The 22,263-nt window shown below is 48.2% G+C and overlaps 1 protein-coding gene across 1 annotated transcript; it reads left to right on the top strand.

Annotated features, from left to right (window-relative positions):
• The first annotated feature begins 16,876 nt into the window (after window positions 1-16,876).
• On the top strand, window positions 16,877-22,038 carry SOD3 (superoxide dismutase 3). Its single transcript, XM_042984847.1, has 2 exons — window positions 16,877-17,067; window positions 20,663-22,038. Exon 2 carries the CDS (start codon window positions 20,679-20,681, stop codon window positions 21,417-21,419), a length of 741 nt encoding a protein of 246 aa, XP_042840781.1. The 5' UTR covers window positions 16,877-17,067; window positions 20,663-20,678; the 3' UTR covers window positions 21,420-22,038.
• The last annotated feature ends 225 nt before the right edge of the window (window positions 22,039-22,263 follow it).

Below are 22,263 nucleotides of genomic sequence, written 5' to 3'. Positions count from 1 at the left end.
GTCCAATGAAGGAATAAATTGCCTTTTGAGAATTTCTTCCCACAGTGAATCTCATGAAGTCATGGAACCATGTCTACGGCTATATTTGCACATGAGCAAAAATGACACACACACAAGGTTATCCATTAAAACCAGGTTTATGAAAGTAAAAGACTGGAAACAACCTAAATGTCTACCACGAGGGACTGGTTAAAAAATTATGGTGCATCCTAAAATGACATGCTATGCAGTCATAAAAGGGAATGAGGCAGTTCTTCATGCTCTGATATGGAACGATCCAGTTGTGTGTTGGAGGTAGCTTGGACCAGTTCGTAAGGGCGGATTATTAGCCTGTGTTCCTAATTCTGCAGTCAGTGACCTCACACAGCTTGACATTGGCTATGGCGGCAGTTATGTCATGGGAATCTGTACATGCTACCCCATCAAAGCCCTCTTTACCCCATAAGCGCTGGTGCTAAACATTTATTAGCATATCACTGAAAAGATCTCCACCACCTACTGTCAAGTAAATAAAGCAAGCGGGAGCACAATGTGCCTCGTGTGCTAGCAACTGTATAACAACGGGGGACACTACACGTTAAAAACCTCTGATTCTTCAATATGTAAGTACAGAATTACCATATGACCCAGCAATTCTACTCCCAGGTATATACCCAAGAGGAATGAAGACATACGTCCATACAGAAACTCGTACACAAGTATTTGTAGCAGCATTAATCATAATAACCAGTAGATAAAAACAACCCAGGGGCGCCCGGGTGGCTCAGTCAGTTAAGCGTCTGACTTCGGCTCAGGTCATGATCTCACAGCTTGTGGGTTCGAGCCCCTCGTCGGACTCTGTACCGACAGCCCAGAGCCCGGAGCCTGCTTCGGATTCTGTGTCTCCCTCTCTCTCTCTGCCCCTCCCCTGCTCACACTCTGTCTCTCTCTCTCAAAAAAAATAAATAAACATTTAAAAAAAAATTAAAAAAAAAACCAACCCAAATGTCCATCAACGGATGAATGAATAAATAACTGTGGTATGTGTGTACAATAGAATGCTATTTAGCCGTAAAAAGGAATAAAGAACAGATACATGCCAAAACCTCGACAACATTATGCTAAGTGAAAAAAAGCCCAAAAGAAAAGGTCATATATTCTGTGTGTGATTCCTTTTATATGATGTATCACACATGGAGGCAAATCCATAGCGATGGAAAGCACTTTAGTGGTTACAAAGGAATGCGGGTAGGGGAAAATGGGGACTAATTGTTACTTAACGGTGATTTTTTGTGGTCTTTTTTTCTGGGTTGATGAAAAAGTTTGGAAACTAGAGAGAGGTGGTGGCTGTACAACATTATGAATACGCTAGATGCCAGTGAATTGTGCACTTTAAAATAGCTATATGTGAACTTCAATTTTTGAAGAAACCAAAAAGACCTCTGGGAGACTGCACATAGAAACAGGTAAACTCATCGTCTCTGGGGAGGAGAACTGGGTATCTGGGAAACAGGGCGCAAGGGTGAGTTTGCCTTGTATGCCTTTTTGTACTTTATTCATTTATTTTTTTAATTTTTTTTAACATTTATTTATTTTTGAGACAGAGAGACAGAGCATGAACGGGGGAGGGTCAGAGAGAGAGGGAGTCACAGAATCTGAAACAGGCTCCAGGCTCTGAGCTGTCAGCACAGAGCCCGACGCAGAGCTCGAACTCACGGACCGCGAGATCATGACCTGAGCCGAAGTCGGACGCTTAACCGACTGAGCCACCCAGGCGCCCCATGCCTTTTTGTACTTTAAAATGTCGAAGCCTGTGGCCAAGAGAGGCTATGAAGATGCAGCGGATATATGCACACCCTCTACAAAGTGCAAGATAAATAAGTAAAGCATAAGTTAGTGGCAGATCACAGTTAGCTCAGAATCTACAAACTAAGGTCCTATCTCAGTTCTCCAAACACTAGCTTCCCAGGCGCCCGTTGGTTGGGTTAAATCTCCCATATTCCAGCAGGTGGGAGTATCTTTTCCGGAGGGCAACTGGACCTCTGGATTTACTCTGCGCCGTGAATGGAGGACGCAGCAGAATGCTCGGGAGGCCTGGTAATGGGGTAGGTGAGGTGGATCTGGGAAACGGCCATATGTCCTTGGGTCAGGCACATGATGTCTGTGAGCCTCAGTTTTCTCCTCTGTAGAATGGGGATGATCAGACCTGCCTTTCAGAATTGATATGGCAGTGGTATAACTAAGATAAAATATGGGCATGTCTAGTATGTGACAGGCACTCGACGCCATCAATATTCTTTCCCAGGAAGAGGGCAGTGCTGCAGGATTCTGCCTGCTCAGGAGAATCTACCTGGGGGCTTATCACGAAAATTTGCTCCGCCTTCTTTGGGCAACGAGTCCAGCTGCTAGCACGACCTTTCTCCAGTATCTGTGAGCCCTCCATTTCTTTTGCCTTTACAAATCAAGACTATCGTTGAAGTAGAGAGTGAATAAAAAAGCGAAAGAAGTAGGCTCCACAGAGTAAACTAGAGCTGAGATTTATTGAGTGCTTACCTTGGGCCTCGTATTTTACGTGTATTATTTGTAACACTTACAACAGCCCTAGAAGCGATATATTTCAATTTTCATTTTACAGGGCACAGAGAGTTAAGTCACCTGCTCATGGTCACCTAGTGCTAACAAAGTTCCGAGCAGAGACTGGAGCCCAGGCGTGCCTGACTTTCTGCTTTATCACACCCCGCTATGGAACCCAACTTTCAAATTCCCAAAGTCAACACTCCTGCTCTGTGTGTGGGCTTAGAACAATCAGAGAATGCAGACGAAAGCTGGAAGGGGCGCAAAAGAGTATGGAGCCTAACCCCCACTTGACAAGGGCCTCTGCTTAGACATCCCTGCTTCGGTGATGGGGAGCTCACCACCTCATGTGACAGCCCCTTCCATTTTTAGACAACCCTAATTACTAGGAAGACTCATAATGTACTATTTGCCACTCAGGTTCGCCTGCTATTTTCATTACAACTTCACACACCCTGATGAGGCCATCATTAAGACGCCCTCAACTGAAATCCGGAACCCCATTACCTCCTGGACTCGCAATAAGGCCCCTAACACCATTGCCAAATAAAGCTTCTCCAGAACATCAGCATTGCAGACAAAGTCATGAAAGGGATGTTGATTGCTGCTTCAAATGAGTCTGGGATAGGTGATTATCTCTTCCTGAGAAAAGATTATTCTGGGTGGGATGTATTGTCACTCGGGACAGAGGTATACCGTATATTGCAGGAGTTTAAAATAATCAGAGTCGTGTGTATGCGACGCAATTCCTTGGTTAATTAAAATGCCGGGAAAAGCAACGAAAGCTGATTTTTGTGTTTCTCCTCTTCCTGGTTTTCAGCTTCTCTGGCAGTTTTCTGTGAGTTGAAGGGCAGTCAATTTTAGATGATCAAAAATGAGCTAATGTCGCTCGCTTCCTGCACCATGAGCTTACTGTAAGATCGAACAACCAGCAATGGAGATGAAAAACGGACAGGGATTAGAACGGGGGTATCCGAGGTCTTCCGGGTGTGTGAGCCGCGCTCATCGGATTCTCCGCGGGGGGAACACAATATGTTTACGTGATTGTGTGTGAACCGCAGGAAGCGAAAAGATGCCAGGGTCAGAAGAGTGATGGGGCCCCTCTGGGATTTCAGGTGGCAAACAGGATTGAGAATCTTAACTTTAATGAAGACAATGAAAATCACATAATTAACACACACTGTTAGCACCTCATTAGTCTCCCGGGGCTTAAGTTATGCTAAAAATAATCAACACGTTTTGCTTGGATAAGGTGCTCTTGCACGTGGCCACGAGGTCAGCCTTGGCCAGAGCAGAGTGAGACCATCCCTCTAGCTTTTCTCCAAATGCTCAAGAGCAGGCTTTGCCTTCATTCCGCAGGATGGATGATTAAAAACACATGTGGAATAACGGAGTGGGAATAAGTGTATTATTGAGTCTCTCTGACTCTGAGCCAGACTCCAAAATTGCACGCAACCCTATTTCGCCACACGGCCTGCCTCCTGCGTCAAGGCTGTCTCCTAAATAAACGTGACGGGGGTGGGGGTGGGGGTGAGGGCCGGGCGCTGGTGCTGGCTAGGAGGCAAGTCATGAGACAGGCAAGGTTTGTTCAGCCCCTTCCCTTCCCCTCCTCGTGGAATTCAAAGCCATTAACAGCTCCCCTCGTATGTTTACACACACCCTTCCACCTAATCTGAGTTTGGCCACCCGAATGCTTTGACCAATGGCATTTGGTGCTGCTCCAGGAATTCTGAGCTCAGGGAAGCTGTGGCCATGCCCTGAGCACCCGAGGCTCAGACATCCAGCTTCGTGGCAGCCCCAGCTGCCCAGTGACAGCAACTGCGAGAAGGAACCCAAGTTTCTAGTGGGCAGCCTCTATTCACGCTCAAGGTAACCAGCAGCAGTGAATTCCACGGACCGAGACGAACCCTTCTCATCTGACCTTCTCGCTGTCTTTAGAAAAATCCTACATTACAGAACTTCCTTAGTGCCGTAAAGAACTAAAGATAAATACCTGGACCCGTGTGGCAGACAGGGCTAGCTGCCTACCTAGTACGCATCCTCCCTTCCTTCTTAATAAGGAAAACTCAATTTTGTTAGGGTAGCAACACGTTCGGCTGAGAGCACTTGCTCTGCCAAATTCTGAAGCTTCGAGGGATGCCCCGGGGCCACGAGACATAAGCCAAAGAAGCCTGGGAAGTAGGGGGCTGCTACTCCTCCCCTTTCTTCTTCCTGCCTGAAATCAGAGTCAACATCCAGATGTGCAAAAGCCACAGCGCAGCCACGCGGCAACAGGCGTGAGGTCAGAAGTCTACACGCGGGAAAGCCCTGCGCCCTGACGGCATAAAGGAGCCACCCTGCCGGCTCTAGACTTTGTGTTCTATGTGACAAACATCTAAGTGTTTCAACAACTTTTTATCATATTTTCCATTAGTTGCAGCCAAAAGCCGTCCTTGGCAGTCACTCTTGGGTTGAGCTAATTGCAAATTGCAGTCTGAGTTCTGGTGCCCAGAGGAGATAAGGGAAGAAACATTTTTTGCTGAACACCGCCTGCATAAAAGGCCACTTCCTTGCAGGGTATGGCTGTGCTAGTTTGGGCTCCAAATAAAAGGAACCCCTGGCTTGCGCTAATTTACGTAACAAATCACACAGAGGGGGAAATCCAGAGGTAAAAAAGACACAGGTGCAGAACCATCATAGCCTCAGGGACCCAGATTATTCCATCCCTCCGCTTGGCCTTCCTTGGGGAACCCTGTGTGCCAGTTAAACTAGACTAATCAGAAACTTTCCCTGCTGAGCCCCTGCATCTTGTGGGGTAGAGCTGGATACCTGAACAAAAGGAAAGGAAACGCAGGGATCGATCAGCCCAGGGAACCAAAGTGGGCTCTACACACATGTTGCATCATCTGTGAATGCAGAAAACCCCAAAGTACAAAATGACGACGATGATTCTACCAGCTTACTGCCAACGTTGGTTTCAACACTGTCTGGCTGCTACTTAAAAAAGGAGGGCTTGTTTTCTTGTCCATTCAGCTAACATTTATGGTTCCAACTGAATGGTCTAATTCATTCATCCTATTTGACTGGTCTCATAACAGGAAGCAATTAAAGTTTCCCAAGGGACCAAACAGTCTACTTGTAAAAACGGAATATTTGAAGAAAAAAAACACAATTCCTCCCTTCTTTTCCTCCCAACTGAGTCACCTTCACTCTACTAGAGCGTGCTAAAGTCAACCCAAACTCTGTTTAAGTGGAAAGAAAAAGATTCCAAAGTCTGTTTAATAACAAAGCAAAATCATGGTTGCTTATTGGAAATAGTCTTTTTTTTTTTTTTTTTTTTTTTTTTTAATTTTTTTCAGTGTGGAGCTAATGTTCTTAGGAATTTCAAGAACCGGTGCCTCACTGGGAATGGATGTGAAAAGTGATAACAGGATCACATGATGTATAGGTAGCTTCGCAAGAGTTAATTCCTCCCCAGAATGCTAATCTGCTAACGCATAAAGCCCCATGGTATTCAGTGGAGAACCAGGGGAGAACAAGTTGTACCAGGAACCGCCTGCCAGACGGACAGAGCCAGGACAGGACAGAGAGGCACCTGTGTTTTCCTTTGGGGAACCCTGTCTTTCCCTCTCTCCCCGTGTGGTTCTGGTGTGCTGGCCCAACTCCTGGCTAGAGGGATGGGTCTATGACACAATCTCGTATTCCGTCCTCAGTAGTTGGTTCTGATGGGCAAACATGACCCAAATAGGTTCTGTGAGACTCAACCTGGGACTCTGTTGGAATTATCAGGGGTTGCAGAGCTACTGGAATGTAAGCTCCTGGGGTTTTTAGTTACATGAACAAATAAAACCCCAATTACTGAATTTGACATGAGTTGCATTTGTGCAATGTAAGGAGATCCAGTTAATACAAGAAACACATAGTGCCTGTCTCTTGAGTCTTAAAGAGGAGACAGTCACCCATGACTATATAAAAAAATTAATTTTAGGGGCGCCTGGGTGGCGCAGTCGGTTAAGTGTCCGACTTCAGCCAGGTCACGATCTCGCGGTCCGTGAGTTCGAGCCCCGCGTCAGGCTCTGGGCTGATGGCTCGGAGCCTGGAGCCTGTTTCCGATTCTGTGTCTCCCTCTCTCTCTGCCCCTCCCCCGTTCATGCTCTGTCTCTCTCTGTCCCAAAAATAAATAAAAAACGTTGAAAAAAAAATTTAAAAAAAAATTAATTTTATATTCACAACCGTCTCCTAACTCCACCCTAATATCTTCGTCTATTTCCTAGCTCAGTGCAGAAAATGAGACGTCCTCAAAAACAAGTGATAAAATTACATAATGTGGTTACCATATGCCACACACTCTCTTATTACTTTTACATCCATATCTCCTTTAATCCTCACACAATTCCTGTCTCTGTTCTTACGTGTGAGAACCCCAGGGTTCAGAGTGGGCAGATGCTGGGAGGGGTGCCAACTCAGTCAGCATGAGGTCAAGAGCAGTGCTCTCACCTCTCCTAAGGTCTCAGGGAGAGCGGGTCCAGCTAGCCTCAGTTGTTTTTATGCCTCAACAAGACACCCAGCCCCGCAATGAAGTCTTCTCTTTTTACTCTAGAATGCCGGCTCATTAGAGGTCTGATCTCAAACGCTGCAAGACTGAATTTTAAGGACCAACAACGTATCATACAAAGTTCCATTTGAATGACTCTGCCTGGAAAGACTTTGAACTTGAGGCGATCCTCACACCAATGAGGTCAGCCCAACAGCTGCCAAGCTTGTTATCAGGCCATTTGCAAACGTTTCTGCTTTCCAAATTTATTAAAGTATAACTTACAAGCAATAAAATGCATGATCTTTGGCAAATGGAAACCCTCACGTAAGCATCCCATATTCAATATTCTGTATATAGAACACCTCATCACCCTAGAGAAACTTCTCAAGTCCCTCTGCAGCCAAGTCTAACACACTCATATCCAATGCCCCTGTACCCTAACCCCTTCACGATTCTGACTTTTACGATAATAGATTAGTTGAGCTGTTCCAGGACTTCATGTGAACAGAATCATACAGTATGCACTATTTTGTGTCTGGCTTCTGTCACTCAGGGTTAAATAGTGTTGAGGTCCACCCACATTGTTGTATGTGCCAACAGCTTCTTATTTCTGAACAACATTCAACTGTGGAAATATAACACAAATGATCTATTCACCTGCTGATGAACATTTGTGATGTTTCCAGTAGAACTTACAATTAAAGCTCTTACATATACTCTTGTGTCTTTGTATAGGCATCCATTTTTGTTTCCCTTGAGTAAATATCTAGGGGAAAAAATCAGATCACATGTTAAATATGTATTTAACCCTATATGAAACTTGCAGTTTTCCAAAGTGGTTGTACTGTTTTATACTCCCACCAAAATGTAAGTTTTAGTTAATCTACATCTTCACCAACGTTTACATTGTCAGTCTTTTTATTTTTAGCAGGCACACTGATCAAGGGGCATTCGATCGTGATTTTGTTTTGCATTTTCATGATGACCAATAAAGACACTTATATTTATATATCTTCTTTTGTGAAGCCACTGGTTAAATTCTTTGATCTGTTTTTAAAATTGGGTCATCTTTCTTTTTCTTCTTATGTTCTGAGAGTTCTTTATATATTCTGGATACAAATCCTTTGGTAGATCTAGGTATTAGGAATATTTTCTCCCAGGCTGTGATTTGTTTTTTCAGTTTCACAGGGGTGTCATTTTTACTTAAGATGAAGTCCGTTTGTCCATTTCTTCTCTTATGGCTTCTGCTTGTCGTCCTTCTATTAAGCAATCGTTACCCTCTTGAGGGTCACAAAGATTTACCTCCTAAAGTCTTACAATAGTCAGGTAGTATTAGTCTGTGAACTTTTTTTTTCAGAATTATTTTAGCAATTCTAGATCCTTTGCTTTTCTTTTTTTTTTTTTAACGTTTATTGATTTTTGAGACAGAGAGAGACAGAGCATGAACAGGGGTGGGTCAGAGAGAGAGAGGGAGACACAGAATATGAAACAGGCTCCAGGTTCTGAGCTGTCAGCACAGAGCCCGATGCGGGGCTCGAACCCACAGACTGTGAGATCATGACCTGAGCCGAAGTCGGACGCTTAACCGACTGAGCCACCCAGGCGCCCCATAGATCCTTTGCTTTTCTACGTACGATGTGAAGCCACTTCTTCAATTTCTACAAATAAGTCTGCTGAGATTTTGACTAGAATTACAGTCAGATAATGGACATCTTGACAATACTGAATCTTATCATTCGTGAATATGGAATACCCGCTTTTACATCTACGTTAATATCTCTCAGAAATATTTTGCATTTGTGTGCATTTTGTACATGTTAAGTACAGAGGTCTTAAATTCTTTCCCAAATTTATCGCTAAGTATTTTCTTCTTTGGTGCTGTTATAAATAGTATCGATTCTATTTTCAATTGTTTGTTGCTAGTATATAAAGTTCCAACTGATTTTTATTTTCTGACTTTGTATTACATGACCTTAAGTTCTCTTGTTATTCATAGTAGTGTTTTTTTAATAGCCCTTCGACTTTCCTATGTAGATAGTCGTGACGTTTGTATGTTTACTTTCTTCTCTCTCAATATCCATGCTTTTTTATTATGTTTTTTTTCTTGTCATATTGCCCTGGCTAGACTTCTACTACAATGTTGAATGGAGGTGGAGAAAGCAAATATCCTTGCCTTGTTCCCTATCTAAGTGGAAAGCGGTCAAGATTTCTCCAGTAAGTATGCTAGTACCCGTAAGTTTTTCATAGCTGCCTTTAATAAAATCGAGGAAGGTCCCCTCTATTTCTAGTTTGCTAACAGTTTTTTATCACGAAAATAAAATATTTTTCTTCTTTATTCTGTTAATGTGGTGAATTGCATCCGTGAGTCTTCAAATGTTAAACCAATCTTGCATTTCTGAGATAAATTGTACTTGGCCATGATATATTTTCCACATATATTTTCTGGATTTCTTTTGCTATTATTTTTCTCAGGCCCATGAGGGATATTGGTCTATCAAGATTTTGGTTTCAGGGTTATGCGAGCCTCATAAAATGAAGTGAGAAGAATTTTCTCCTTTCTTCTCTGCAAGAGTTTGTGTAAGTTTGGTGTAACTTCTCAAATATTTGATAAGCGTTTGGTAGAATTCACCAGTGAATCCATGTGGACTATACTTTTCTTTGTGGGAAAAAAAATTTTTAATTAGGAAATAGACTTTAAATATATGGGGCTATATTGCATTTATAACCATAAATTTGTTCAAAATATTTCCTTATCCTTTTGTTAGCTATAGGACATGAAGTGATATGCCTTTTCTATTTCTCACAATGGTAATTCAGATTTCTCTCTCTTTTAATTAGTCTTGCTAGAGCTTTATCAATTGTATAATCTTCAAAGAAGCTACTTTTGGCTTTTTTAACTTTCTGTAATGTTTATCTGTTCTGAATTCCATTGATTTACGTTCCTATTTCTTTCCTTCTATATACATTGGGTTTAATTTGCTGCTACTTTTATAGCTTCATAACATTTAAACCTTTGTATTTTTCTAGGCATTTAAAATTATACATTTTCCTCTCAAAACTGCTTTGGCTACATCCCACAAATTTTGGTATGTTCCTTTCATTATGACTCACTCAGAAATCTTTTCTAATTTCTCTTATGGGTTCTTTGACTCACAGATTATTTAGTGTGCATGATTTAATTTCCATGCATTTGGGGATTTTCTAGATCTCTCAGTGTTACTGATTTCCATTTCTTACTTCATTGCAACCAGATAACATAGTCTGTAAAGCCTTAACCTTTTCAAATTTAATGAAACAAGACAGACTAGGACATGGTCTATCTTGGTGAACATTTCGTGTAAACTTGAAAAGAACACTTATTCTGAATTCTTGGGAAAATATCATTTCAGTCATGTTGGTTGATAATGTTCAGATAATCTAAATACTATTTCTTCTATCAACTAGTAAGAGAGTATGTTAAAAATATACAACTATGTGGATTTATTTCTCTCTTTAGCTTTGTAAGTTTTTGCCTAATGTATTTCAAGGCTTTGCTATTAGAGAGATAAACACTGAGGATTATTGTCTTTCTGATAAATGTGCCTTTATCATCATGAGCTGTTCAATTTCTGTGACCATGGCAACAGTCTTTGCCTTGACATCTACCGTATCTGCTATTAAGACAACCATGCTCATTTTATGCTTACTGTTCACATGGTATATCTTTTTTCCATCCTTTTACTGCCAACCTATCTGTGTCTTTATATTTCATATGTAACTCTTGTAGGCAGCAAATAATCCTAATGAACTACTTCTTAATTTTTTTTAATTAAAAAAATTTTAATGTTTATTTGTTTTAGAGAGAGAGGGGGCCACAGAGTGTGAGGGGGGCGGTGGGGTAGAGAGAGAGAGGGAGACACAGAATCTGAAGCACGCTCCAGGCTATGAGCTGTCAGCACAGAGCCTGATGTGGGGCTCGAACTCACGAACGGTGAGATCATGACCCGAGTCGAAGTCAGATGCTTAAGCGACTGAGTCACCCAGGTGCCCCTTAACTACTTTCTAAAAAATGAGAGGTATCACGTGGAAATCTGAATCTCTGGCGTCTCTTGAGGAGTGGAAGATCTGGCGGTAATGGGCTGCATTCCAATATGGCAGCACATGGCTGGGCTGCCCCTGCCCCCAACAGACTTGGCATCTTGCGTTCTGCCCACGCACCGGGGGCTGGATTGCTATTTTTCAACGAGCTGCAAATATTTCTTCAGATAAAGATCTCCACTACAATATGAAGACACGAGGTAAATAAGAAGGCTGTGTGTTTAAAGGCAAAAAGGAAAGGGCATGCACTTGGCCTATTTTATTCATTGTATAACCTGTCTGGCCCCCACAGGAATTTTCAATTCCTGCTACAGTAAATATTCAAGTTCCGTTTGAGATGATCTAACTTTGAGGGTTAGAATTAAGAAAAGGGAGGCTGGTTTCAGGCTATGCATAGCCATTTTCTTTTACAAATAGCTGCTCTCAGCTGCAAAAGCAATTTCAAGTCTATACTAGTGATTATATAATGAATATATGCTCACAAATGAAAAGACAACTTTATTCGGATAGATAAAACCCAACTAGAACAATGCTCTGATTATTAAGCATGTCTCCATAAGTAAAATAAAATAGCTGAACCAATAGTTAGATCCCATCTCTTTTGCCTTGGCTTTTGAGGGAAATAGGCCAATGAGAGATAAACTCCTATATTTGATGTACGTTTTGTGGACAAAGACCAACGTGAAAACCTTCTTACACCGTGATGGACAAAAGTTGAGGGAAACACTCAAAAAGTTCCATGTCTTGGTCCCTGGTTGGAGCCACCAGTAGATCCTTTCACCTCTCCATTGTGAGCAGAATGTCATTAAGACCCGACTTTATCTTTCCTGTTCTTTCCAGAGAGGGCAAGGTGGTGCCCTGTACATCTGGGCCAGGGCCCAGAAGCACTATGAGGAGGTTCATGACTTTATTAGATTGCTCCAAAATTAATTCAATTTATTAACTACTCTAACTGTCCCAATCTTCCAGATGCTGCTGCCCCCATCAGTGGGCCTGGTGGGCGACAGTGATTTGGAAGCTCTGATGGGGGTTCCAACCCACTCCCTTTGGAACCATCACTTAAGAAGGGCCAGAACCATATTGGATTTGTTTTCTGAATGAATCACATGGCTGCTTCCCTATTTTCGTTCCCGGGCCTTGATTCTAAGGCTTTTTGAATCCTGTTAGCATGTAGATTTTCTAATTTCTCTTCTAGGACAGAAGCTGAGTCAGAGGACCTCTCTTTTCTCTATAGCTGCTTCCAGCAACAATTTTCCATAACCCTAGCAGTAGAGAATATTCTATCGCCTTTGTCTCTAGATTTCACTCTCTACATGTCACGACGTTTGTGCTTTTTGCATAAGTTCCTGAGGAGTTTTTCTGCCCATCTTTTCTGTTAGTTTGGTCATTCTAGGGTCTTGAGTGAGGACAGTATTGCTTCTTCAGGGTGAGGTTGCAGGGGGTGTGTGTGTGTGTGTGTGTGTGTGTGTGTGTGTGTGTGTGTGTGACAGCATGGGAAAAGTAAAGAGATGGTGAACAGAGCCTCAAAACTGGTGAGGTACAAGGTCAAGAGCCTGACAGCTCAGCCACCTGGTCATGAGTCCCTCCTCTGTACCTACAGGTATGACACTGGACAAGTCAGTTAACTCCTGTGAGTCTATTTCCTTATCTGTAAAATATGTGAGTGACCATATCCTCCCTATAGGAATATGCTTTGGTCTCTCATATATAGGTCTCTCCGAATAGACTACAGGCTGCTTGAAGGAAGGCTCTGATTTCTACAAGTTCCTAGTCATGATGCCCACCGAAGGGTCTGGCATCTAACCATATCAGTTGGGCATGAATTTGGCTGCAAATAACAGAATCTCACTAACAGGAGAACGTATTTGAGGTTTCTTTTCTCCTAGAACAAGAAGACTAGAGTTGCACGGGTGTTGGTTAAGGTGCTCAGTGGGGCACTGGGTTTCATTTAGGTTTTTTTCTTTTTTTCACCACGTTTTCAATGAGGTTTCTGAGGACCTAGATTCTTTCCATCTTTCCCCTCTGTTGGCTTCTGTTCTCACTCTTGCCGACACGCAGTTCCAACGTAGCTGCGGTGTCGTTAGACGTCGCACCCACGTTCAAGGCAAGAGCAAGAGCAAAGAGGCGGCACCAACCATTTCTGCCCCTTTTAAAATTCTGCCTTCCCCAAAGCGACATCAGGTTCTGGATCTCACTGCCGGATTACTGGGTCCCATGAGTGCCCCTGGGTGAAAGCAAGTGTCTGACTTTCCAGCTTCTACAGTGGGGGGGGGGGGGGGGGGGGGGGAGCAAGAAGAGGGAGGGGCAGGTGTGGCTGTTGCTCTTGGCAAGTTTTTTTTTTAAAGTATGACGAGAAAGTAAGCTGAAAATGCTTCCCTTTTCCCAAGAGGAATACACTGTGCGATTATTTTGAGGAAAGAGGCACCACGCCCGATGTGCTTTTTGGTTATTCACGCTGCTATCTTGTTTTCAGACGGTAGGTAAAGCAGGAATGACCTGTTTCCTCTCGCAGATATGGGCAGGAAGGGGAACCGGAGGCAGGGTCAGGGCCCGTGCAGAGCTTCGCCTGGAAGGGTCTCACTCTGGTGCTTTCCTGAGAGTAACTTCCTTCGCACACCCTAGCCTTCTGGTCGGAAAAGGCACCGCTGTCGTGTCCTGTCATTGGTCATTCTCATCACATGGCCAGCCAAGTGTAATTAGTTGAGAAGGTCCTGGTTCTGACTGGCTTTCATTACCTTCTGATTCGCACACATTGTCCTGACCTGTGAGCGGAAGGGTGACGCGTTCACAGGGAAGAGGAAACTTGCCAGAATGCTCCACGGACCCAGAATGCAATCTCCCTTCTTCACTGAGGAGCGGGGCTATTTCTTATGCCCAGAATTCCTGATCCCCAAAGACCACCAGGGAGCCGAGTCCGATGCAAAAGCAAAAGAGCCCTTATTCGAGCTAGCTCGAGCTCAATCCCCTACCTGCACCAACGCAGCGGTGAGATACCGGGGAGAGAGAGCGAGTTTCAAAAGCACAAAGGTTTTATAGGGGTCTAGGGGCAGTTGGTGAGGTAATGGCTGTGGCCTCAGCCATTGGCTGGGGAAGGGGCGTGGCCTCGGCCGATTGGCTGGGGAAGGGTCGGAGTCCTGTTACGCAGGTCGCTGGGCGTGTTTTGATCAGGAAGTTTGAACAGGTGAGCGGGAGGTTACTCAAGGGGAGGAGGCGTGGTCTAGGTGAAGGACACAGAACAAGATGGAGTCAGCCGGCGGCGTAGGCCCGCCCTTTCACTATTCACGGGGACGCAAAGGTGCACACAAATTGTTTAACAAGTGCCCGGCACACAAGAGCCACTTTAATAAATGCTAGATGCTATTAGTTTATTGCTATCACTAAGAATGATGCTTCTTTGCCCAACCTTACTAACAAGGACCTCCTTGCCCCTGTATTACCCTGATGTGTTTGGACAAAATGACCCAGATCCAAACTTAGACCCTGTCGTTCCCTGACTCCGTTTCCCTCCCTCTGGGGTGTCTGGGCCAACCTGAGGCGGCAAGACACAGTTGGGAGTCTTCTCAGGCGTGTCTAAAGTACTCGGGTTGGGTTAAACTATCATCACACAGAATCTGGCCTTTTAGGGACGCCACCTGGAGACCCTAATCACTGCTTCGAAAAGTTTTCTCCTCGTGGGAACCGCTTTATTTCCTGGTGGAATTTTGTTCTATGCGTTTTCTGAACACAATGAAAAGGAAACTATAATCGGTGTCCCTGCACAAAAGAAGTTCAAAGTTCTCTAGCAGAGATCTCTTCTACACAGACAGGAGTACCTCGGACTGCATTTTCTAATACTGCTGCTTTTACAACACTCCCTTGATTTTTTCGGTTGTTGTATTAGACATTAACCGACGTGAAAAGAAAGAGAGGTCAGCAGTTCAGCGTCTGGCTGCAAGGCAGTCACTGATGCGAGGAGACAGCCGTGGGGGGCCGGCTCACCTGTTGTCTCTTTCTTTCATCTCTCAGCCTGCGAGGTAGTAAAGTGTAACGATTAAGGAGGCAGGCTTTAGGGATCAGAGTCTTGAGTTGAGCTCTCGACTTTGCCAGTTTCTAGGCTCTGCAACCTCAGGCCCCTTCCGGATTCTTTCCGCACCTCATTTTCCTTATCTACCAAGTGGGCAAGCTAACGCCCATCCCACACCACGAATACAAACGTTACATAAAATACCGTATGAGAAAGTGTTCCGCAAAGTGTTCAGTTGCCAGTTCGGAAAACCCAACCCAGACAACTTGAGCAAAATGAGAACGTATTGACTGACGTAAAAAAACAGAGCTTCAGGTACGGCTAGATCCAGGGGTGCAAACTCTGCCCCTGAGTCACGATTTCACTCACCTTTTATTCCACTGCCCTCCACATTGGCCCAGTCTTCAGCTGGGTTCTCCCCCAGTGGGGGCCAGGGGGTGGCTAGAACTCCAGTCTTTCTAAAAGTCCCGGCAGAAGTGGCATTACATTTCACTGGCTCTGCGTGAATTATCCTGGAACCAATGCAATGTTTTGATGAGTCACAAGCCCACCTCTGGAGTGAGGGATGAAGTCAATTCCACCTGCATGGAATGAAAATGCAGAAAACTGAGGTGCCATTGCCAAAGGAAGGGTGGGGGCAAACAGAAGATCCCAGAGCTGGCTGCCCGCCAGAATGACCACCTTGAAAAAACAAGCAAACAAACAAACAGTTCTAGGAAGCTGGCAATTGATTCACTCAGCCTCGGGTGGGGCCCAGAATCTAAGATTTTGAACAAGCTTTCCGGCTGCCAGGACTAGTATTTGGGTCTCTAGGGGCCCTGCCCGTCCCTTTGCAGCCTCACTCCTCACTCTGTACTGGATGGATCTGTCGACACCACTGTTCCCTCCCAGACTACAAACCCCCAGAGGGCAGGGGCTCCTGCAGGTTTGGGCACCCAGCATGGAGTGAGCACCCACAGAACATTTGTTGAAGGAAAGAAGGCTGGAGGGCGGACAAGCAGGCAGACAGGACTGCCTTCTCCCATGTGGGCTTTTCTGGGAGAGAAAAGCTGCTATTTCAGGAAAGTGCTGCTGTGATTGAGAAAAGATGATGGCAGCAAAGGAAGGAAGGCCACTGGGGGAGGGGGGGATGTGGAAAAGGCTCGTGGTGCCCTGGGCCGCATACTCTCCAAAGACTCCTCGAGAACTTTAATAATAAAGCGACAACAGTGATGATGATTGCTGAGGAGTTTGATTGTGTGCCAGCCGCCGGGTTGACATCATATCCCCATTTTACAGATGATGAAAGGGAGGTCCTGGGGGAGCTGGTCCGGGAGCAAAGTCAGGATGTGACACAGCGGGGCCTGGGCAGCCGGAGTGCATGCCCCCCCCCCCCCTCCTGCCTCTCACCTCTCAAAGGCTCTGGGACGAAAACACCACGTGTATCTGCAAGGGGCCCATTCCCTTCTTGGTAGCATCGAGCAAAAATAAGTCAACAGCTGAGGAAATCAGGGAAGAGCTAAAGGCCGCTCAAGAAAGAGACCATTGTACATCTCTCCAAACAGGCTGCTTTCTGTCTACTTCTTATCCCCCTGCTGCCGGCTGAAGGTCACTGGCTCCGTCTGGGCGCCACTCAGTGGAGTCACAGGAAGGAACAACAGGCCAGGGAGCCCGGGGGCTGGGGAGGGCGGAGGTGGAGACGGAGGCGGGTGGAGTCAGAGGAGGAGGTGAGGCAATCGGACGAGGGACCTGGCCTACATTCCGTCGCGAAGTCAGTCCAATGGCCTTCTTTCCTTCCCCGCCGTGACCACTCCCCTGGGCCGGCTTCCCCTCGCTGCCCGCAAACAGCCCGGCCTCAGGAGCCAGCCTGCATTCCTGCGAACGCTGGGTGCAGCTCCCCGCTTCTCAGGAGGAAAGCTCTCTTGGAAGAGCGGGAAAGGTGGGTGCCAAGTTGGAGTTCGTTTCCTTCTTCCCAGAGCGCGTTTTTTTAAGAGTCTGAAACTGGGGCGGGGCATGGGGGGGGCGCTTCTTGGGAAAGCGACTGATCATCTAATGACAGAACCTGGCTGCTGGGGAGGGGACGAGCGGGGAGGTGGGGAAGGGGTGAGGGAGGCCTCCGGGGAGAAAGGAACTGTTGTCCTTTGCACCGCGGAGGCCAGTCCCAGTGGACTTTAGGGTCAGGAGTGATCCCGAGTGAGGAAGGCCGCCTCTCCCAGGACCTCCTCCTGCAGAACCACCTGCTCGGTTGGCGGAGGCACAGAGGGGGGGCTCCTGGCCGGTTCAGGCTCACGTCCAGGGCTCCTTCTGGGAGTGGGCCGAGGGACGGGAACACGGGGAAGAGGTCAGAAGGGCCACCGTCTTCCCAGATCCAGACCCAGGAAGGAGGCACAGGCCTGGTGGCTTCCTTTGACCTCTTTCTCCAATGACCTGTCTTCCCTTCCAGACCAGGCACATAGCAGGGCCCCCCGAAACCACTTGGTCCTTCACAGCTCGATCTCAGGGGGACACGGTGTGTGTGTGAGAAAGGGGAGCCTCCCGGGGACCGGCCTCAGGACGTAGAAGTCCAGGTTGAGAACCAAGGAGTCCCGGCTCACCTGAGGTGGAGGAAGATATGTTTTTTCTCTCAAGAGAAAAGAATCTCCTTAAAATGTTAATTATTACCCAGCCAATTCTGAAAAAAAGCTTCATCGACACACCCCGCGCCCATCTGTTTTTGTTCTGTTTTTAAGGAAGAGTTTTCCAACTGGCAGAGCCGTCCTGGGGGGCAGGACGGCCAGCGGGGCTGGGGGAGCCCCATCATTGCTGATGGTGGACAGCTTGAGGCTGAGGCCTGGGACGGTCCCCCACTTCCGCTCCTGCTCCCTGGGGCTCCAGGGCGGTAACCCCTTACCAGGCCGTGTCTGAGGTGGTGGTTCCCTGGACCTCACTTTCTGGGCTTCTCCTACCTTCCCGCCACTCCTCCTGGGAGCGCTTCCCGGGCATCATGTCCTCCTGTCATGGCTTCAATAGCATCTCTCACCTGATTGTCCTGAAACAACTTCTTTTTTTTTTTTTTAATGTTTACTTATTTTTGAGAGAGGGAGGGAGAGAGAGAGAGAGAGAGAGCGAGCATGATGAGCAGGGGAGGGAGAGAGAGAGGAAGAGAGAGAATCCCAAGCAGGCTCCACGCTGTCAGTACAGATCCCGACAAGGAACTCGGTGCCACAAACTGTGAGATCATGACCTGAGTTGAAACTGAGAGCTGGATGCCGAACCTAGTGAGCCACCCAGGTGCCCCTGTCCCGAAACTTCTATCAGCAGCTTCCCTCTGGTCGCTACGAGTCGCCATATACTAGGAACTTTCTACCAACCAGGCTCTATGCTAAGTGCCTTCGACTTGAGAGCCATTCGGTGTAGTGGCTAAACCTTGGCTTGGACCACACACTTTTAAATCTTGCCCTCAGCTATTCATTGTGTAACTTCGGGCGAGACACTTGCTTCTCTGTGCCTCAGTTTCCTGCCCTTTGGAATGGGGATAACAGTGACACCTACCCCATAGAGTTCCTGGAAGACTTATACGAATTAACATATCCAAAGTGCTTTTTAACAGCGCTTCTGCGTGTTCGATAAACGTTAACGATTCGAACTGTCTCCCTGAAGTCTCAGCCAGCCCCTGAGGTATGTATTATTATCCCCATTTGCAGATAAAAACAAAAAACAAAAAACAAAAAACACACTGAGGCTCAGGAAAGAGCTGGAGCCCCACCAGTTTTCAGTCCGGCAGTTACTCTTCCTAACTCTGCAATAAAAATAACTAAACCCTCAGAGAGTAAGTGGCAGAGGCAGGCTTCAGACAGTGAGTTCCAGAACCCCTTCTTGTACTCACCATACTAGATTGCCTTTCTGTAACGGTTACGGGAAGAAAAAAATCCTCAACCCCAGAGTTTGCTTTTAAAATGGTACCTGCTGTGGGGTGGGAGAAGACCCTTGAAAGTGCCGCTGACCTGATCCCTGAGGATGCGCTTAAAAACATGAAACTGGCCTGCCGTATAATACCTCATTTAATCCTCGCCGTGATCCGTGGTGACATCACCCTATTTTACAGGTAGCTAAGACAGAGCCAGTAACTCCCCCACAGTATCGCCATGAGCAAACGTTAGAACTGGGATTTGAACCTGTGTTTGACTCTCAAGCTCTGGCTGGGTCCCAGAATCTCTGATGGAGCTTTACAAAAATGATAATCCATGCCCGCTGAATCAGAAGCTCTCGGGCAAGGCCTGGGCACGTGACTTTTATGAACCGGAATGTGACGTGCAGTCGACACGGAAAACCCCTCCCAGTGACGCTGCCTTTTCCAAGTGCCAGACCCGTGTTTCCAAATGTCTACCAAACACCCCACGTGCGTCACCGACCAGACTCTCACCCCCGGGGGCTCGGCTGAACTCACCCTCCCTGCTGTCCTCTCGGGGCCTCTGTCCATGGGCCCAGCCCAGTCTCCCCTGCTGGCTACTCAGTCATCGCGCCGGCTCGTGCCCCCCTCTCCCCCCCCGACTGTCCGTGCTATCCAAGATGTCTCTCAAGTCCATACCCCTCCCGCATTGCTGCCTCCACCTTGGTGAAAGCCTTCACTGGTTCCCATCGGGGTTGCTGCAACTGGGCAACTCCTCTCCCTCCGTCTGTCTCTACTTCTCCCACACAAAATCTCCCCCCGTCCCTTAGACATGCCGTGTCCCTTCACAGGCTGTGAACAGGTCAGGGTGTGCCTCCTGCCTGAAAGGAGTCTCCAGTCTGGTTCAGCTCAAAAACGGCTTGTCTTGGGAGACCAAGCTCAAATGTCATCTCCTCTGGGGAAGCGTTCCTGGCGTTCCCCTGGCAGGATGGGTACTACTTTCTCTGTCCTTCCCCAGCCCAGAGCTCATCCATCTCCAATCACAGGATGGTGTTAGAATGACTTGATGACATGCCTGTCCCTCGGTGAAGTCCTCATTCAACAATCACATATTAAATGTCTCCCACAGCCAGGTGTGGGCCCAGGTGCTGGGGCTGATGAGGAGGAAAACCGAGTTTCTGTCTTCAAGTCTGCTGTGCCCGGCAGAGAAGAGGGGGCAGGACACTTCGGAGAGGGCACGGCTAGTCTAAGGGCCGAGAATGAGGGGTAGCAAGTCTTAACTGGTCTGTACAGGAGGATGCTCAGCCAGGGTGGCAGGGGATGGGGTGGCGTGATGGGGGGGGGGGGAGGTCTGGAAGGGTCATCCTTATGTGCCCTGAGACTCTCCCCCCATTGCCCCATGACTTCCTCCAAGTGATGCAGACAGGACTTGAGAGGGCCATGATCACCCCGGCGGCTCGAAAAGATCCCCATGAGTTGCTTGAGACTGTGTCAAAGCCATCTTTACAAGCACAGCACCTGATCCAGGTCCCGGAGCATAGCAGGCCCAGAAAGGCACGGGGCCAAGGCAGGAATGCGCGCTGGGCGAGGAAGCCCCTGGGGTCGGGGGTCCTCACGTTGCCAGGGACTAAGGCTCGCTCTGCTCCACCCCTGGGGGCGCCCGCAGGTGCCCGACTCCGGCCATGCTGGCGCCGGCGCTGCTGTGTGCCTACCTGCTGCTGGCGGCCCGCGCCTCGCGCGCCTGGTCCGACCCGGACCCGGAGGAGCCCGGCTCCAGCACGGCGGCGCAGATCCGCGACATGCACGAGAAAGTGACGGCGATCTGGCAGGAGATGACGCAGCGGCAGGCGGCGGGCGACCGCCCGGACGCCGCGCTCCACGCCGCCTGCCGGGTGCAGCCGTCGGCCACGCTGGACGCGGCGCAGCCCCGGGTGAGCGGCCTGGTGCTCTTCCGGCAGCAGGTGCCCGGCGCCCGGCTCGAGGCCTTCTTCGACCTGGAGGGCTTCCCGGCCGAGCCCAACAACTCCAGCCGCGCCATCCACGTGCACCAGTTCGGGGACCTGAGCCAGGGCTGCGACTCCACCGGCGCGCACTACAACCCGCGGGCCGTGCCGCACCCGCAGCACCCGGGCGACTTCGGCAACTTCGCCGTGCGCGACGGCCGCCTCTGGAAGTACCGCGGCGGCCTGGCCGCCTCGCTCTTCGGCCCGCACTCGATCGTGGGCCGCGCCGTGGTGGTCCACGCGGGTGAGGACGACCTGGGCCGCGGCGGCAACGCGGCCAGCGTGGAGAACGGCAACGCGGGGCCCCGGCTCGCCTGCTGCGTGGTGGGCGTGTGCGGGCCGCTGCCCTGGGCGCGCCAGGCGCAGGAGCACGCCGAGCGCCGGAAGCGGCGGCGGGACAGCGAGTGCAAGGCCGTCTGAGCGCGCCCCTCGCCCGGGGCGGGGCCGGCGGAGACCCCCTGCGGGCCCCACCGCTCCTCCGCGCGCCAGGCACCTGCCCCCTGCCGGCCTTGACTTTCTCCCCACAGCTCCCAGAGACACCTTCTCGCCCCGGGTCCCAGTTCTGCGCGGCTGAGGTCTCCCCGAAAATCCCCTGCACCCTGAGGCCTCCAACCACGTATGCGGTGACACCCCTCCGCATCCAGAGGGCAGGCCGTGCCCTCTGAGACCCCCATCTCGAGCTCTGAGGAGCCCTGGACGTATTGAAATAACCCACCTACCCTCCCGGATCCCGCACCCCCACCCCAGGTTCCTTTCTACCCTCATTCCAGGAGCCCTGAACCAATCCTGCTATGCCCTAAGGACTCAACTCCTCCCACCCCTTAGAGTCCTTCTAGGAGCTCTGAGACCCTTCCTGAGGTCACCTAGCCCCTCACCCCAACCGCCGACCCCCGACCTCTCACACACCATGCCAGCACATGCAGCCTGCAGTTAGGCGCCCCTTCCCCGTGTCCTCGGCTGTTGCTCGCCCGCTGCCACCCACAGAGAGGCCGATTGGCAGTCTTCGTGTTGCATATTAAAACTCAGCAATTCAGCCTTGCACTGGGGCCTTGGTTACTTTTGTTTGTTTGTTTGAGGCTCTGCTCCTAGGCTCAGCTACTATTTGGAAACAGCAAAGATATTTTCCAAAAACAGGCAGGATTTCTCCTTATCCTCCTCTCTCTACATCTGCTGACCACGACGTGGGGTCTCTGGTTATCTTGTCCTTCCGTGTGGCTCCCAAGATGGAGGGCACCAGGATCACTCAGGAAAGTGAGAAAAGAAA

The sequence above is a fragment of the Panthera tigris genome, chromosome B1, assembly GCF_018350195.1.
Source record: "Panthera tigris isolate Pti1 chromosome B1, P.tigris_Pti1_mat1.1, whole genome shotgun sequence".
Classification (NCBI taxonomy): Eukaryota; Metazoa; Chordata; class Mammalia; order Carnivora; family Felidae; genus Panthera; species Panthera tigris.
Note: the sequence above shows the minus strand (reverse complement) of the source record. Positions and strands in the feature narration are given on the sequence as shown.

Excerpts from the sequence above, each read along its gene's own strand:
- SOD3 (XM_042984847.1), top strand. The coding sequence starts at position 20,679 with ATGCTGGCGCCGGCGCTGCTGTGTGCCTACCTGCTGCTGGCGGCCCGC.